The sequence below is a fragment of the Maylandia zebra genome, linkage group LG16, assembly GCF_041146795.1.
Source record: "Maylandia zebra isolate NMK-2024a linkage group LG16, Mzebra_GT3a, whole genome shotgun sequence".
Lineage (NCBI taxonomy): Eukaryota > Metazoa > Chordata > Actinopteri > Cichliformes > Cichlidae > Maylandia > Maylandia zebra.
Window position 1 is genome coordinate 22099613 of NC_135182.1, and position 19015 is coordinate 22118627.

The following is a 19015-nucleotide window of genomic DNA, read 5'->3' on the forward strand; positions in this document are numbered from 1 at the left end:
CTGAGGTGTGACTGACAATCCTGTCAGTGGTGCAACACCAGCAGCAATACCCATAAGTTACACCTGACAGTCAGACGGAACAGATGTATGCTTGTAGGCACCGACGTCAACCTTGTTCCCTACTCAGTGGCTTGTTCTCCAGTGCCTTGGCCTGCCTTTGAAACGCTGACCCAAGGTAAACATTGTTGTGAATTGTGAGAGCGCAGGAGGACACAGGGAGACGCATGGAGAAAAAAAACACCAAAATAATAAATAAATAATCTGAAGGTGGTTAGAACAGCTAAGGAAGTTAAATGGACATATCTTTTGCCCTGAAGTAGCTCAGCTGTAACGCATTCTGGGTTTTTAACACAAACAGAGTAAACGTCTAAAGATCACCGATAAAGAACTAAATGGCCACAAGGGATTGCACTGGCACAGTGACTCAGAACTGCAATGATTATTGGGTGTATATGGCTGACAGTTGCCTGCAGAGTTCAGAGTAAGTCTGGCACCACTTCCCCTCATCAGCAGCCACTTGCCAAATTTTACATGTAGTTAATCTAAGTCACCCACTTGTGCAAATTTGGTGTTTTTACCAACTTCAGTTCTGCCATTTTTATCACAGAAATACACAAAGAACAGACTCATCCTGACTACTGAGACACCTGTATCCTGCAGAAAATGTGTGTCGCAACAGTCAGCATTGTCATATTTATTGGACACATGACACTGAAAGGCTAAACGAGACACAAGGAGAGAGACAGAGAGACTCCTAAATAAAATCTGAAAATATTACAAGCAGTGATCTTGGAAATTAAAGAGCTTTCTGACATTTTAGCAGTACTTAATCCAATGCACTTGATTACATTCTGTCATAATGCAGTCCTGCAAGCCTATGTCATGCTGCATTTGCTAAATATGTGTGGATGACGACTTTGGAAAATTTAGTCAGCTGAACTCATGTTATAATTATTAAAATGACTTCAATACCCACCAGGATGTCTGTGACTCAGTCCAAAAACTCTCTGGTGTGATTTAAATGCTTCTGTATATTTTGTTAGCTGCCCAACAAAGCTGACTTTCATTAATCACTCATTTTTCACTCCAAGTGAGGCTAAACACTTTCGACAGGCGGAATGAAAGTGATCTTGATTGATTCCCCAAATGTGTCACTTCTCCCCGGAGACCATTTCTGTGTCTTCAACTACAGGTCGACACGTCATCGACTTTGCCTGGCGAAGCAATAACTGGGTCGTCTTTCAGTTCAGTTAGTATAAAGCTGCTGATCATCCAAAAAAAACCGGCTCAGTTTATTAACCTTTTAATTTTTGGAGTTAAAAAAAAAAAGCTTCAGTACTGTCTGATCTCTAATGCTGCATCGACTAAATCAGCTCGGCTTGTACTTTTGAGGTTAGTGAGCATTTTTCATTTTTGCGCCCCGCACGCAGTGAAAGTCATGGATATATTTTCAGATGAAATTACCTTTATCATTTATCACTTGAAAAAAGGTTATTAATCTTCTCATTCTTTGTTCTCCAAGAACACAAACATAGCAAATCACACCAAGACTTGGCAACTAAAACTAGCTTTGTGGGTTAATGCCATTCAGCTTCTCTGTATGTACATTAGAAGTAGGTAATCTTTTACAAACATTTATTTTTTAAATTAAAAAAAAAAGCTCTTGTTTAAACAGTCATTTAATATTTCAAAGTCCAGAATATGCAAAAACAGTGTTTGGCATGTTGATTGCAATCAGTGTGGAGCAAAGTTTTGGAAGTAAAACCAAGATAAAACGTCAGAACAGGGCAATAACAGAGCGTGTGTGTGTGTGTGTGTGTGTGTGTGTGTGTGTATTTGTTGTCCAGGTATTACTCATGTTTTAAGGGCCTAAATCTGTCATATAATGGGGACGTTTATTCCTTTTGGGGAAGAAGTCCTTATACAATAAATCATTACATTTCAACACAGTGACATGTTTAGATAAGTTTAGATTCAGGTTATGCTTAGTAGCAGATATTGTTTAAGGTTAAGGTTAAAGAAAGTCAGTAAAAGTGAAGCAAGTTAATGTAAAGTCCACTGGAGTCATGATGCACGACTGTGTGTATGTGCATGAATGGCAGTTTCAGGTGTTTCATCTACTGGTGCTAATAACAGAGCAGTGTGTTTGTCCTTTGGATCTGAAGAAGTGATTAAGAACAGAGCAATAACCACAACAGCTGTTGGAAGAGGAGGCAGGTAAAGGGATGAGATCAGGTTGTGAGTCTCCCCCAGCATGACCCATGACCTGAAGCAAGAGTGGCCTGTTCTTATAGCTAGCTCTAATGAAGCACAGATGACAATAGAAGCTCAAATAATCGAACTCCACTGGCAACGACACTAAAGAAGGTGTTCTAATTCAAATTCTAAATATCCCACAAAAGCTGCCTCATAAGGAGCTGTGGGTGAGTGAATAATGTCTGTCTTCTCCACTTTAAGCTATGGTGTGGGCTGTCTTTGTCATCCACCTGAAAGCTCTTTATGTGGGCGTTTCTCATCAGCTATAATTGTGCTGCTTTCCATTTCACTCTGAAGTCGAATGTTGGAGCTGGGAGTGACGCTGCAGTAGTAAAGTTGGAAAACTGAGGAAAAACAGCATTTGTTTTGCTCCTCAGCAAAGTGGAGCCATTCGTGCATTACTAGCAACACAGCACGGTGGTTGGGTTTTTTGCACTTTAAAAACACACAGCTGCAGCACATTTGCGTATGGCTCATTTAGTGAGTCACAAATACACAATAGTAATATTTCAGATTGTAAGTTTTACAATTTTACTGAAGATTACCTGCACTGTTGCCATCTTGGATAGTTAAATCAGAATTGATGGGGCTTCTCTGACTTTCTGAGTTGGAAGTCTGATTTGTTCCAATTGAATATTCAGACTTCAGATGGAACGCACCATTAACCAGGGTGATGCAACCCTGCTGACCTTTTCAAATTACTCTTGTTCCTAGGGTCTGCACTACCAATTACCCACATCAGGCTTTCTGTGGAAGAAAGGAAAGGAAAAGAACCTAAACAGAGATCGCACTAAAGGAGACGAATTGGAAATGCCTGCGCATCATCTGAAATGCAAGTGTGAAGAAAGACAATTTAGAGACTGTAGATTCCAATGTGAGAATGATTATTTTCTCCTTTTTAAGCAGAGTCAACAAACGCTCTACTAGAAAAGGAAGCTGAAGATTATCTTCTCGCAGACAATACAAAAGGGTTCATATTCAGGCTCGTATTGTTCACCCTCGGGGGACTGCTGGATTGTAACCTGAGCGCATGTTAGACCGGGGGTTTGGAGTCCAGCACAAACAGCTGACTCTGCCACCTGGGAGCCAAATGTCTTGGCTTGCTTATTTTTGTAGTGCTCCACCCTGATCCTAAACAACACGGATTTATACCCTATTTGCAGACCTCAAACAACACACAAATGCAGCTGAGTCACACACAGGCCAACGCAGAGAGGGAGAGAGAGAGGATTATCAAGCCCACTGGCAGGAACGCTTGTTTTCTGACAGAGAAGGAGCTAAAACGGCAGCCTAAGTAATAAAAGAAAAAGCATGAATCCCACAGAAATGTGGTTTTATTTTGTTGCATATGTCATAAGCAGCAGTGACAGCAGTAGCAGCAACTTAAGGAAAAGCCTCTACACCTGAGTTATTACTACAATCATAATTTCAGAACAGACTATGGTAAGCCGTCTGCTTAATAGCTTATTCAAAGCATCTTTAAGCGCAGTAATCCACAGTTAACCATGACACGCAGCACTAAACAACCTCGAGCTTCTTCAGAGACCATGTCAGGATTCATAAGTTACAGCCCCACTGCAACTGTACTGTAATGATCTCTCCTGTAATGCCCAGCAAGTCATTTATCAAATTCTGTAAAGTTGCTGTGTCTGATGCTGGATAATACCAGTGCTGAAATGACTTGTCAGTGAATCAGTTAGCCTGCGAGCTAAAAATAAAAAGCAAGTAATCGAAATTATTCACCGATCAGAAATGGCCCAGATGTGAAGATCTGACTAACTTTGAGGAATCTATTTGTGCGTGTGAATGAAGTGTAATTTGGATTCTTTTCAAGTTTAACAGAGAAGTGTGTGGATGAATGCCCTGACAGATTTTTTAAAGCATATAATTCCCCTTAGAGTTTCTGCATTCTCCACACTAACCTGTCACAAGCTCCCTCACTTCCGCATCCACAGTCTTTCTAAGGAGACGGAGCAGTGCTGGGATACCCCCGGCGTTCCTAACAGCGATCTTGTTGTCATCCATAGTTTTGCCATACACGAGGTTCCTCAGAGCGCCACAGGAGTTCCTCTGGACTTCAAGGACTTTGTGGTCTAGCAGGTCCACCAGGTGTTTGATTCCTCCCAGTCGACACACCTGGAGTCAGGATTTTCAGATGTGAAATGATTCTGACCACTAACAACATTTTTTAAAACTTTCCCTGTAAAACACGGGGACAAAAATCATGCATTTATTCATGTAACAAGAGAATCTACGCACAGGGAATTTATTCATACCAAACAAATTATTTTGAAAAGAAATGCTAATATATGACCATGGAAAAAGCCTTAACCACAGGAGATGGTAGACTAAAAGAAAACTGGATTTACATTTCCTTCTGGAGAACAGAACAATGTGTACTCTGAAAAAAAGCTCCCTGCTTTTCGCTTTGTAATATTAATCAAGTTCTTCTGTCATACGGCATCCAAGAAAAACAGTATCTAAAAAATACCGTCTTCATAACTTATCTTAGTCTTTATATGTCAAAATCACCATTATGCTAATGTCTGAAAGGACAAATCCAGAGCAGATGCCTCTTTGGATTTATTTATTTTTCTAACTGTTGCTGTAAGCTGTGGATGTTTTTTCTTTAAATATACTTGCTTCTGATGTGCATGAGCAGTGTGATTGTGACTATGTGCACATTCTTGTGACTCTTTGGTAGCTCTAAACTTTTTCAGCTCGACGAGTTGAACTGACCAAATAATACATCTCCTAATTTCTTTTGTCTGTGTCAAAGTGACCACCTGACTGTCTGACTGCCTCACACTTCCAGACCTAAATTCCATTTTCACAGCTCCAGTCATCAGTTCTGCTTGTTAAGCGGACACTAGCTCAGAAAAGTAATTGTGAACCTCTTGGAACACGCATTAAAAAAATACCTCTCTATAATCCACAAGCTCGTATGAGATAACCCACGCTGATAGGTTTTACCTTCTAGTAAAGTAGTAAAGTGTGACATATAAGATAGATCACAGCTGAAGGAGATGATTGTACAAAAACTACAGCAGTTGTATTTCGCAGTTTTTCAGACATAGAGACAACATTCAATATTCATGGAATAACTAGGTGTAGTCATTGCACCAGTAATAAAATGGCTGATTTGTGTATATCCTTTCGTCTGTGTGAGTTCTCTTCAGGTATTGCAGGTTCCTCCCACAGTCCAAAGACATGCAGTTAGTGGGGTTTCATTAACTGGTGATTCCAAATTGATCTTAAGTGTTATTATAAGCACGGATAGCTGCGTGTTTGCACGTGTTAGCTCAGCAACAGATTGGCAACCTGTCCAGGGTGTTCCCTGCCGCTCCCCTTAGGACAACTGGGATAGTTTCCAACCAATCTCAGTTGTCATAGAGCAGATGGATGGATGGATGATTTATACAGGCTAACTCAGAGCTCAAAGTTACTGCTATAGTCATACCACAAAATTATAGTTAAAAAGCCAGTTTTCACTTTGACTGTCGCTGGCTTTGCTCTTCTCAGCTGCCAGATATTAAGAGTTTTTGGTAAAGTATATGCACATCTCCAAAATCTGGCCCAATAAACTAACAAAAAAATTTGAATAACATAAGAAGTTGAAATAACTCACTGTAATAAGAGTGTAAGGGATTAGTGGTAGAACACCTACCTCATTCTTGACTCGATTATCACCAAAGCACAGGTGTTGCAGGTAGGCAGCTGCATTGGCCTGCACTGATGGGAAGTGGTGCTGCAGCATGTGAATCACCTCTGTTAGCTCTGGGTCACGCCACGCGAACTCTCTAAAAGTACACGTGGGGTGAAAAGGTATCAGCATGACGGCAGCGACTGGAAGAAGGTTGCCTCCTTAAAAAACCACAGGCACCTTTTTCCTGAAAATGAATTCTTCAGCACCTGAGGACAGGCTGATAGAGCCAAGAAGTTACATTTGCAGGTCCAGTTAGGTCACACTTAGATTATTGGGTTTGTGCATGTAGCACATTAAAGAAAGAATAAAGGAATGCATTGTATCTAAACTTCTTTTTTAAGATACTAATAATGGATTTTTCAAACTTAAAATTAGACAAAATGATTTGTGATTGTAGACCTCTGCCAACCAGTCAATTTGTAGTTTATATCCATATTGGATCCAAGTTGCCTGAATTAGTGTTGCACAATAACAAAATACCAATAAGTACTTTAATCGACCGGCACTTCTGGTTCTGACTACTGAGGACAACAACATTTAACTGCACTCATGCTAATTATTATCCCTAATTCAGACTCTTCATTTAGAAATATACACCAACACTGACAGAGCCACTACTTCCCATATGAGGAAGATTGTGCATGAGTACATTATAATCTTGTGCATGCTCATCCGTTAATGTGAATGCACACAGGTCAAATTTTTGCCTCGCTGAAAGTGATACATGAATGTTAATAGATTCAACCTAGTGAAATTGCCTGTTAAGACATCTAGGGAAAAGTGGTCAATGGAAAAGAGGCAAAGAGTGAAAGGGGCTTAAGTTGTAAGAGAAATACCTTTGACACACTGACTGAATTATGCACACCACAATCCCAGGCTGCTAGAACTAAATTTGTGGCCTTTGAGCTAAACTAACAAGTCTTTCCTAGACAGGAGCAATGTTAAAATTAATTTTCTAGAGGAATTTTGACTCTGACGCCATTCCAGAATGGGCCGGTGTCACATAATAAGCATGGTGCACTCACTTTAAATACTTAGACAACAGCATAAACAAGTGTAAACAAATTTCCCAATGAGCAGGGTCACTGCAAATGTCAATCCACTCTCTACGCTTACACGACAAGAGCAGACACAGCACTTCAGCACATGTGAGAATCTTTTGTTAAGTGGCCAGGCATAGTTGAGCCAGCTTAACGGCCAGAGCTGTGTGTGCGTGTCTACCCAGGAGGTTCACTGTTTGAATAGTAAGAGGACACCGGTGTTGACCCAGCAGAACAGGACTGCCTTGTAAGCAAAAGTAGTCCCCCTGGATTACTGGTTTATGTTACACTACACTGGTTACTAACCACAGAATAAGTTTAGGGAAACAGAAGCATAGAAATAGAGTGAAATGTGTGCCGAGCTTACCTCGGATCCTTCTGAATGCTGTCTATGGAAGGAGAGCGGGCGGCACCATCATCCACGACAACAGCCTGGCGGGTGTAATTGGGATCGGAAGGCCGGTACTGTGCTGAGCGATAGGGATCAGCATAGGTGGCTGATGTGTTAAGAGTATAATTGTTTCTTTGGTAGGTCATGGCACTTCGCTGGCTAGACGACCTTTGCAGACTGCCCACACCTAAGGGATAAATCCAAATCATTCAGAATTAAACACAAGACCAAAAACACAAAAACATCTTAGCAGCGTCTAGACGTCGTCAGCTAAACTTCCAGCTTTCCCCGCCATAGGCATACATCTTTAAACAAAGCTGGAAATACAGACATGCTGCTGTTCTGACAAGCTCAGCAAATTCTCAAATCTGGAACAGATTAATGATGAGGATAAAACACAGCTCCCATGGTAGCACAAAGCAGAACTCTTTTCCTTCAAAGACCTCTTTACTTCTTGTTGCTTTTACAAGCTTGTGTTAGCCAGAAGGATCCTGCTGGTTTTCAAAGAGGACAGGAGGACTCAACTTGCTTGGTGATCCACAAATCCTTTCTTCACCGCCTTCTTGCTCCTCTGAGACATCCTATGCTCGGGCTAAGTTTGCCAAACAAAGCAGACAGAGTTTGGTAAACCAAGGCGCGCTCCAAAAGAAGGAGAAAAGAAGTCAGCCTGAGAGCACCTCCCTTCAGTCATCTTTCCTCTTTTCATTTGCACCGAATGGTATTATGACCTAGTTTTTTAACACAATGGGTCACAAACAGAACGGCATAAACAAGCTGCTTGGATTCAGCCCTCCTTCTCACCGGAGCCACGTGATATGAGGCAGCGTGACTGCTGCGCCGGTCAGATCTCTATCCTCCATCCAACAGAACCTGGCACGAGCGTGCTCAAACTCCCTCCTACCAGCAGCCAAGACGTCAACTGGTGGGGTTACTCCAAAAACACAATTTCGCGCATCACTGCACTTCTATGTTGGGCAGCAGCTCTACCGCGCAACGTGGTTATCTTCCAAAATGTAACCTTACACAGCCAAAGACATTGGAAGAGAAATTATAAACAACATACTGCAGCTTTGCAATTTTACAAGAACTATTTGGATTCCATTTCTCACCTTCTCAGAAAAAGATCGATACTTCCATTGCTCCTGCTTGCACAAAAAAGTACACTGCCTGCTTCCAGAAAAAGCCCCCAAAAATGCATGGAAAGCCAATAGGGGGAAATGGCCCATTGAAATTTCATTTCACAACATAACAAAGAAAACTGTGGGATCAAATTGGATTTTTCTAATGAGATAGCTCTCACAAAGCCCCCATAGTGAACACCCCCTCCAGCTCTATCCCACTCGCCTTTTCTTAGTATAGCTGGAATAAACACATTACAGTGGCTTGTCTGTGGGGCTTCTTCATACCACCAATAGCATTTATTAGTGAACTTATCGGTCTAAGCAGATCTCCGGTGTGCCGAGGAGAAGCCTGAATGGAGTGCGCGTGCACGTCATGGGAATTAAACATGCGTATCCGAGGCAGGAGAGATGATGAGAGGAAAATACCAACATCAGGACAGCTGGAAGAGCACAGGCTGTGGATGTGGCTAACCAAGCTGTCCCCTTCATCCTTCTTCTCATTCTCAATGTGACACATGGGTAATGGACTCCTTTGTGGCAGGATGACATATCAGAACCTGCCCATTAACTCATGTCTCACCCATTTCTGTCTGACAGTGGAGGGAGGATGGAAATGGAGGCAGCGGAAGAGAGAACGAAAAGTAGAACTCAAGAGAGAAAAGCAAGAAAGAAAGACATAACATACTGTGCGCTAAAGGGCAGACAGAAAAATGTCCGACCCCCACATGGACAGCGATAGTCCTCCATGGGGGATATGGGAAAGAGTCAAAGACACCTGGATTAAATGGCAAAGACTTTGACACACATGTTCCCCATGGCTCCACAGCAAGTATTTCATAGCAGTTGTGAGCGTAGGTGATGCTTTGCACTTTTGTTGACACTAAACTCAGGTTCTTCCAACAATCTGGCAGCAAAATTCTTACTTGTGAGAGGGAAACGCATAATTTTAGTATCATAGGGAGACTGTTACTAACTATTATTAGTAACAATGTCCAAAAGTTAATAATAATGTGGGGCCAACCTGATGTGCTCCTGTAGAGCGTGCTCTGGTGGGTGTGGCTGGGACTGCGATACAACGGGCCCTTGTACGTCCGATCCTCATAGATTGGTGCGATGTGGCGGTCTGGGGAGATGGTTGACCTTAAGTCCGGGGCCAGCTGGCTGTGCTGACTGGCGTAAGAGCTCCGTATTCCTGCAAATGAATATAAATGGGAAGAATTTAGTGTCTGTGTCTTTTCAAAATATTATAGACCAAGACAGCGACTTTCAGGCCATGTTTTCATGATTCTTACAGGATAACTGTATCAGCGTGTTAAAAACATCAGTGGAAAACATGGTGGCTGCAAAAAGAAACAGCAAGAGTGCTTGGATCCCCCCAAACTACGGTATTTAGGTCACTTAAGTCACCTGATACTTGGTAGACTTAGATAATCAATCTCAGAAAACAACATCTCTTCTTTTGTTGTCAAACTTAATGTCATTGTTGTGTGCGGTTCACTGATTTACAAAAGGGACACTGCATCGCTTTACAGCAATAATGCAGTTTTGACAAAAACAAAAGCAGACATGATGTTCACAGGATCCTATCTTATGTATCAGGTTAAATCAATTTTCAAACTTGATCAAAATGAATAGAAAGCACTGCACATGCTGAAGAAATAATTCAATTCACAGAAATATGACTGTCAGTAAAGTATGAAAAATGAAACAAAAACACAAAACAAAACATGAGTTGGGGAAAACCCCACATCTGCTTCTTTTTGTGAACAGGAACTAGGCACAAGCAAATGCTAAATATTGGTTGAAATGACTAAAATGAGTCACTGAAGTGAACTGAGCAGATACCGAAGTGACACTGCAAACCAATCAGTCCATTAACAACAGAGTGTTTCACATAACAAACAAACGCTATAATCAGCAAAAAGCTCTCCTGACGGGGGTGAGAAAAGGAAACCATTGTCTAATTAAAAATCCCTTTCACAAAGGTCACTTTAACAGGATATGCAGGCATAGTCGAGCATCAATTTCTGTCTGACTCAGACTCGGGTCAGATGTAAAACAACAAGAGCAGAATGAGGAAACATCACACTGCTCTGGGTCTTTCCATATAAAGGGAAGCACGGCTATTATGTCTCACTCTACCAACCTCGGAATGCCTAAACTTCCAACAAAAACAAACGTGAGCGAGGTTGTGCAGTCATGGCCAACAATCTGACAAACTGACATTGTGTCACATGGTAGGCAGGTGAAATCGCACACTTGCACACTCTGTCACTTGTAAGGTTTTACCTATCAGGACATAATCAGTCCTTGACCAGGTCTTAAAAAACAATAGCAAGTTAGACAAGTTAGCCAGTGCCATGATTAATATAAATGATGCCAAAATGCAGAAGCAATGTGTGGAAAACTAAAAGCATCCCATTAGTCAGCAGCTATGGATGAATTTTGGCCCACTCTTCTTTCCAGCTCTCTTACGGTCCAGCCACAGTGTCTCACTCAGGCTGAGGTATCTGTTGGACAAATGGCCTCACATTTGTTTCTAGAACACGTTGAAACTTTGAGTTGACCATGAACTCCTCAAAGACTGCAAAGCACACAGATCCTGCAGCTGCAAAACAAACCCAAACCATCAGCATCCACCCCCGTGCTTCACTGTTGGTGCAAGATGTTTGTGGTAATGTTTTGTTTGGGTTTTTTTGCTAAATGTGGTGCCATGCATTATGGCCAACCATCTTGTCTTGTGGTTTGTTTAGCTGCAACTTTGAAAAGCTAAGCTGTGCTGCCGTGTTCTTTTTAAAGAGAAAAGCAACCCATACTTGTTTTATGCAGAGGTTTTTCTTTTTTAAATTGTACTTTACTAATTGTGCACAGTTTCAGGTAGTTAAAAGTCTGAGATGTACTTCTTGGGTTATTTTGCAGTTTCTCCAAGCATTACAAAATGTGACCTTGGGTTGAATTTTCTGGGACGCCCACTCCTGGAAAGATTGGCCGCCGTCTTGAATGTTTTCCACTCGTGATTAACCTTTTTCAATGTAGACTTCAAATTGTTTGGAAGTGACCTTAAAACCCTGCTGAGAGTTATGGGCAGCATCAATTGCCCCTTTAAGATCACTGCTAATGTATTCCCTACTTGGCTATGTGTTAACACACACCTGAGAGCTCCAGCCAACAAAGTGACAAAACCTGAAATTTTACAGAGGTACTCACACTTCTGATGCTCAATCGAGAACATATGATTAGCAGCACTGCTACTGCCTCTACTGGCTACTATGTACCTACCTATGGAAGTAATAAGAGACATAAGAACACTTGATTTGTTAAATCGATGTGTAATATGCCATGTTTTGTAGTTCATTGGAGGTTATATTAAGCTGGTTTTAGGAATTTCATTTTTATTATGTCCCAGTGTGTAAAAAGAACACGACACGTGTTGTCATCTTTCTTTTTGCCATGACTGGATGAGAGTATATAAAAGAAAAATCATTTTAAAAAAAAGGCCTTTGTAATACCTTAATATGTAACCACAAACAAGTTAAAACTTGACATGTTGACATTTTCTCAAGGAACATAAGAATATGATTAAAGCGTTCCTAGTTATGTTTTAAAGAGACGATGAGACGTCAACAAAAGTTGCTGTGGTTATAATGTTATGACAAAACTTTGGAAGAGTAACTTTTGGCTCCAATATAATGTGCATGGCAGCATATACACCTGCACCATCTGTTCTCACTCTATACCAACTCAAACTTGAAAAAGCAAATTCATTTCCCTGCTCCCCAAAACACAGAATGGTTAACTGAAACAATCGATAGGAGAGGGTAGTTCATTTGAGTAGAATTTGTACTGAAGAAGGAAAAGAAAATGGATGAAAAATCTGATTAAAAAGGGGGCCCTGTTAATTTAAACAGGAGGGGGTAATGGGCTGCAAAATTTCTATCAAAATAACCAAGGGCTAATGTCTGAAAATGGACCACAATTATAGCATGTCTCAGCCAATCATCCCCTAATCAAGTTAAACTCAGAGCTGAGCTATTCTGCTGTGACATAACAAGAAGCAGAATAATAGTCGTGCTTTTACCGTCGCATTTTGAAGATCGCAAAAAAAGGTTACGAGTCCAAACTTTATTTTTATTTTACAGACCAATTAAAAATAAACTGGTACGATGAACTGTAGAGGACAGCGTGGACATAAAGGCGTTTGCTCCTCTTTAATCTCCATTCTCATCAAACAAACCTAAACAAACACCATTTAAGTAATGTTTGTTTTAAACCTCACATCACTGAAGCTCACTAAGCTGTGAACCCCAGTGGGCCAGTATACAGTTGGCAACTTACTGCTTATTGCACATTTCACAAGCCCCCAAACGTCACTTGGGTCCTCTCCAACTGCATGAGCTCAGGCACAGACTGCTGCTAAACACGAGCTCTGCCATGCAGAACCAGCTAAATGAGGGAGTATTGTCACAATTTGAGACTGAGGACATTAATAAATAAACATATTTGCCTCATTTGTGAGCAGAGAGACTCTGGAGGCAAGACGAGTACAAATTTCAGATGTAGATGGTAGACTAGACTGAGGCTGACCTCTGAAACACAGAGCCTTTACATGCACTGAGGCAAGCATAGGATGAGGCATTGGGCAGCTGGTTAGGGGACCCTGGTAACCTCAATCTGAATAAACATGCAGAGAATCAACTAACTAGCTTAATGGTGTAGTTTTATTGAAATAATGGTTGCAGTCCAAGTTACTAGCTGATATTAGCAGAAGTTGTAAAACAAAACAAAAAAAAACAGATTTAAAAAAAGGATTTTCCTTACCGGTATTTTCAGTCATACATGTGCAGTTAGAGTGGTCTATGCTTAAAATGTCCAAAGTTTTAAATAACAAAGATATATGAAAATAATCCTTGTGAACCGAAAGCTTAGGCTTCAGCCTGCTCTAAAGGCTCAGCTTAAGAGAATTTCTCCAACTCTTGAATATCTTTGAGATCACAGACATGGGATGTAATTAATACGGTTATCTCAGCCACACAGTTTTATACCCGTGAGCACAGCAGGTGGTTTGCCTTCTGTTTATAAGGGTCAACCAATAAGAAGAAAGTTGGCTTGAAGGAAAGGACAAAAAAAAAAACAACTTGTTTCAGACAATGGATTAACTGGGGTGGGAGGGTGGGCGGCACTAAAGCCCAGTATTAGATAGATACAGATTTGTGTTTAAACCATGTATTAGGGCTGTTTGATATAACGATATATCGGATGACGATATAAAAATGTCTATCGTTTCATTTTACGCTATCGTTTGTTTCGTGGTGTCGTAAAATAAACTGTTTACGGCAATATTTTTTCATCGTTTTGATGGTCACTGTAGTGGTTATATTAATTTCTTAAAGTTCTCTCTTTCTCTTATATTTTATATAACCACACTACAGACGGACAAGAGCCTGTTTTTATGTGTTATGGTTAGCAACAACAACGTTAACAGAATCGCGTGTCCGCTTGTTTATGTTCCACATAAACCTTTCACAATAAAGCTCAAGATCCTGTTGACTTTTCAAAATAAACTGAATCACGTGAAAGAGCAGATTATTTACGGATGAGAAGCAAAAAAGAGCCGCAGGGTGCTAATAAATAGACCTTAGACTCAAACGTTAGAACAGGCTTTTCCCCGCAGCACGCCGTGTAATAAATACTCACAAAGAAAACGGCGGCCTTTACAACTTATGTCTAAAAATGTATAGTTTCATGCATCGGTTAAAACACTCGACTCCAGCTACATGACGCGCAGCTGGAAACACTTCACGCAAGTCGAGCTGCCCGAGATTCACTGAATTTACAGAAAATGTTACATTTTTGTGATTTATATCGTTATCGGACGATAGAATTCTTATATCGGGATATGAGATTTTGGTCATATCGCACAGCCCTACCGTGTATCATACAGAACCCAGAAACTAAAATACAGAGCTGGAATTTAGCAGAATAACTCCGCTTTAAGGTCAAGTATCACCAGGCTCAGTGGGCAGATCTTTTCCCCTAATGAATCAAATAAACACACAAATACAGATTAAATTCTATCAAAGTCTAAATTGCAAGTAAATGAGCATTTCCTGCCAAAATATCAGTCTGACCTTGACCTGAAAGCTGGAGAAAAAATGGTGTCCTAGCTTCTAAGTGCTCTCTGACAGCAAGAGCATTTTATGGAAGAGATCACAACAAGTGCAATCCATTTTGGGTAAAACAGTGTTGACAAAGCACCCAGTTTTTTGTCAAGGTTATGACAGATTTTTAAAACATTTACTCTAAATTAAATTTAGAGACTGGCTTTTTAGCCATTGCATAGTAATAAATTAAATGATGGCGAGTGCTGCAAACGTCCTTGAATTATGGAAAGGTTTAAACAAGGCTGTGGACTTCATTTATATATTGAAGATTTGATTGTTTTTGACTGATTTTCCCTCACTAATGAAAGTTTTTTTTTTTTGAAAACTTCAAAGTGTTGTCAAGTAAAGAGGGTTGAAATAAGGCAAAACTAAAATATATCATAACCTACAAAAGCTTGTCTGTTTTGTTTATGTGTTTCCTATAAAAAAAAAAAAAGTTAACCCCCTAAAACCTAAAGAAACGCCCAAGCTCTGACTCTCCACTCCATAGCCATATAAACAAAGACATAAACTAAGGTTGGAAGGAAGTAGTAAAACAGAGTAAAGAAGAAAAATTCTGCCACTGTGTGCACTCAATAGTGCAGGCAGCCTTTCACGCCATAGCTGTGCGCACAATAACCACTAGCAGCACCTTGGCAGGAAATCAGTTCAGCTTCTCTTGTTCAAAGGTTTGAAGAGGGTGAGGAGAGGGTGAGGAGATGGAGAGAGAAGAGGTGGTGGGAAGACATAAGGAAAGGCGGGAAAAGAAAGTAGCCGAGAGTATAGGAGGGGATGGGAACGAGAGGATGAATGAAAAGAGGGTTAATGAGGTTGTCTAGGACCACCAGAGACCTCTCATTCCATGTAAAGCCTAGCCACATAAACAGAGCTTTTGGCACAGCTGTGACCGAGTGAGTGGGAGAGAATCTCCCAGGCACAGGAACCTTCATGCATATCTCTGCCTCTCAGCAGCCTGACTCCTGAAAGTAGCAACATTCAAACAACCTTAGCAGAGACTAATCTGTCCCCCGATAGAAGGGCTGCAGTCACTTCTAAAGGCATCTGCAAATTGTCAGGGAGAAATAACATACTGCTGTCTATTGAGGATGAATGGCCCACATTCCTGCTGCGTTATAGTCATTTAATTCTCCCCCTCAGTCCTCTCACCGTGGCTTTAACAGATTACACTTGGCAGAGGCTGGATAAAGGGTGGTGGCTGCTTGGCGCGTGCTTTCCCTGGAGAAACAAACACTTAAATGGATGCAGCTGAATGTATCCTTCAAGAAAAATACATTTCAAGAACCCTCTCTAAACAAACGGAACTCCTCAAAGAAAACTGGGATGATTATCAGAAAATCATTACGCATGAAAGTTCCTAAAGGGGTAAAAATTCGATTGCACCACAGCTAAAACTACCCCGGTAGCCTGGATGGCGAAATGAAAATGCAGACATTGAGATGTGCTATTTTCCCCCCTTTCTCTTCCTTCCTCTCTGAAAGGGACATGGAGCGTAATGAGCACATTATTAGGGACAATTTATCTTCATTTTCCATTTTTCAGCAGCAGAGGGAAGCTCTGACATCATGCCAGTGACAGCGCAGGGAGGGGAGCCAGGTGGATGAGTAGTCGGAAGAGTAGAGGGAGGCGAAAGGGCACAAATGAAGCACAAAAAGGTGGACAGAAGTGTGATGAAAAGGCAGCAGAGAGAACCAAAAAGTGTGTTATGAACCAAGAAAAAGGTGAGGAGGAGGGGGAGGAAAAACACTTTCTGATAGATATTGACAGAAAACCACCAAGAGCTACAACATCAAGTTCAGGCTGCTGGATGGTGTTTGCCAAATGCTTGCAATTGAGTCTGATTGTGTGATCGTCCCATTTCCTTCTACTATGGCTCATCGGACACTTGTGAAAAATTACTGCAAAGTGCAGATGATGCGCTTGTGACAAAAAGGAAGACTGTAAGGGGGAGGACAAAGAAGGTGACAAAGAAATGAAGGAAAGCAGAAGGAACAGAAAGCTCGGTTCGTTGGCCAGATTTATACTCCCTTGACGACACACACACACACACACACACACACACACACACACACACACACACACACACACACACACACACACACACACACACACACACACACACACACACACACACACACGCGCGCAGACAGCTGTGGACACTGAGGAGTGAAGTTGTTCTACTATTACTGTTACACTACTCAGGAGGCTGACAACCCTTTGGCTCTGCTGGAGACATCATCAGTCAAAGTAGCAACATCTGTGTTTGTGTGTGCAGTGAGTCTGGGTAATAAAAAAAACAATCTCACTTTAAGAACACTTCCATAGTAACAATGATAAGCTCTGAACTACTACTAAGTCAGGCTAGTGTAATAAATAAATACAAATGCATGTGGAAAGGCCTGTGATGTTTAATAAAAGGCTGGAAAAACAACAAATTCACCCAAAATTAAAACATTTAAAGACAGTTCCATCCCACTGAGGAAAGAAGCAGCATGCAGTCACGAGAAACAGCTAGCAGCAAGGCCAAGACTGACCTTTCATTACACTTCCACAGTTGACACCCAGCTGCCATCATTAACTTCTGCCTTTTTGGTTATTATCCCATGTGATTCAGCTCGAACAGATGCAAAGGCAATTTCGCTCAATTAAAAATTATTTTGCCAGTTCATTTTTATCATAAATATCTGGTTGATGCGCTACAAGCAAAATGAATAAAAATACGTTTTATTACGCAGCTGAACCTTTTCATCTTAAAGGACTGCGTGTTCCTTCAGAAATTTAAAGCAATACTAATCTTTCAGAGTTTGCAGAATTTACCTGAAGCGCGAGTATTTCCCTTAAAATTTTACAAGGATAGCTAATACATTACATCAAAATTTAAAGTAAAGATATTTAGCAGCATGTTCCCAGTGATCTTGCTACAATGCACGTGTGTTTATTAGACGTTAAAAATGGCAACTGGTCGTACATGAGCGTTAGACATAAATAAAATAAATAAGATCAAGTCGTGCACACACACACAGCACCTTTATGTAAACAGAACAGATGATGAGCTGAAGTAACACAACCACCAAAACAAAACAAAACTAAATTCACCTTGTACGTCACCATCAACGAGGGCATCTGAGAAAATCCCAAAGCAGCATCAAGTCAAGAGGAAATAAGTGTCAGTTAACCTCAAAGTAACACTACACTGATTTTCTGAGTAACGTGTTATTTTATCACGTGGAGGCAAAACCAAAAGCGGAGCAGTGTTTCATCAGTTTGAAATTCCCACTGAATAATCATGGTTATCTGTAGTTGTCATTATTTGTCTAGACTATGATCTAATGTCCTGGAGATTCTACAGAAAACGGGAGCAGAAAATGAAAGGCTGCAGGCTGATCTCCGTCCATCAACTCTTGTTGCCGTGTGGAAAACACCGGGACAAGATACGTGTGTTTAGCAAGCAAACACTAGTCAGCTCTTGTTTTTGCCTCATTTGCTCAGGATTCTCTTAAGAATGACAAACTAGTTTGCACAGGCACGCTTTCCAATTAATTATCTTCCTGATCTCTGGCATACTTCTCTCACACACACAAAGCCACCCCCTTTCCTGCCTCAGTGATTGCCCACAATATAGCCTAGATAATGCACTCATCAGAACAATGGATTTGAAGGAATGCCATCACGTTTTGTGGAATCATTTTCTTCACTTTCTGTTATTTCCACTACGGGGGCACCTTGTGTTTATGATTAAATGCTCTGTCAGTTATTTAACCACAAAACAAAACGTTTTTTCCCCTGTATGAATGCCACACATGCGTAATATCAAGCAGTAGCCTTGACTCTCACATAAAGCAAAACTAAAGGCAGCTGAAAATCATGGTTTCTGTGACGTTCGGTAGTTAACCCTCTCGCCTCAGTCACACTAGTTACAAATCTGAAATTTCGTCAAAGCAACCATTTCAAAAGCAATCGGATCAAAGTTGTTGCATGCAGTCGTAATAACCGTGCCAACCACTGTTTTCTTTTGTGTGACTGTAGCATAAGTGAATTGCGCTTGTGCAAGGTTACACCTCTTTTAGGTGTGGTAACTGAAGCAACTGATTTATTTGAAACCAGAAAAGGCAAGTGAAGCTGCCTGGAAATAATTTAAACTTAGTTCTTCCTCTGACACAATAGTTTAAAGGCAGACTATCAAATAATAATAATATGGTTTCTATCAGAATGTAATCAGTAAAGCAGATGTGTGATCTGTGATCTGCACAAGCTGTTTAATACTAAAGTATTTTTGCTTGAGAGCACTCAATTAGCAAAAAAGCTAAAATAATTATACAAGAGTGCATCCCTGTCTGCACAAA

General features: G+C 40.8%; 1 protein-coding gene across 5 annotated transcripts in view; it reads right to left on the reverse strand.

The window, feature by feature from the left end:
• Positions 1–19015, reverse strand: part of LOC101470620 (plakophilin-4) — a 92194-nt gene that overhangs the window by 11239 nt on the left and 61940 nt on the right. For 3 of the 5 annotated variants that reach the window (XM_023152635.3, XM_012920299.3, XM_014408274.3), the window contains exons 8-12: positions 17769–17795; positions 9536–9706; positions 7370–7580; positions 5924–6056; positions 4179–4392 (exon numbers count right to left, since the gene is read on the reverse strand). In XM_023152635.3, coding sequence (XP_023008403.2) covers positions 4179–4392; positions 5924–6056; positions 7370–7580; positions 9536–9706; positions 17769–17795 — 756 coding nt within the window. The remainder of the gene's footprint in view (positions 1–4178; positions 4393–5923; positions 6057–7369; positions 7581–9535; positions 9707–17768; positions 17796–19015) is intronic. The other 2 variants (XM_004555388.4, XM_012920300.3) reach the window with 1 other exon arrangement.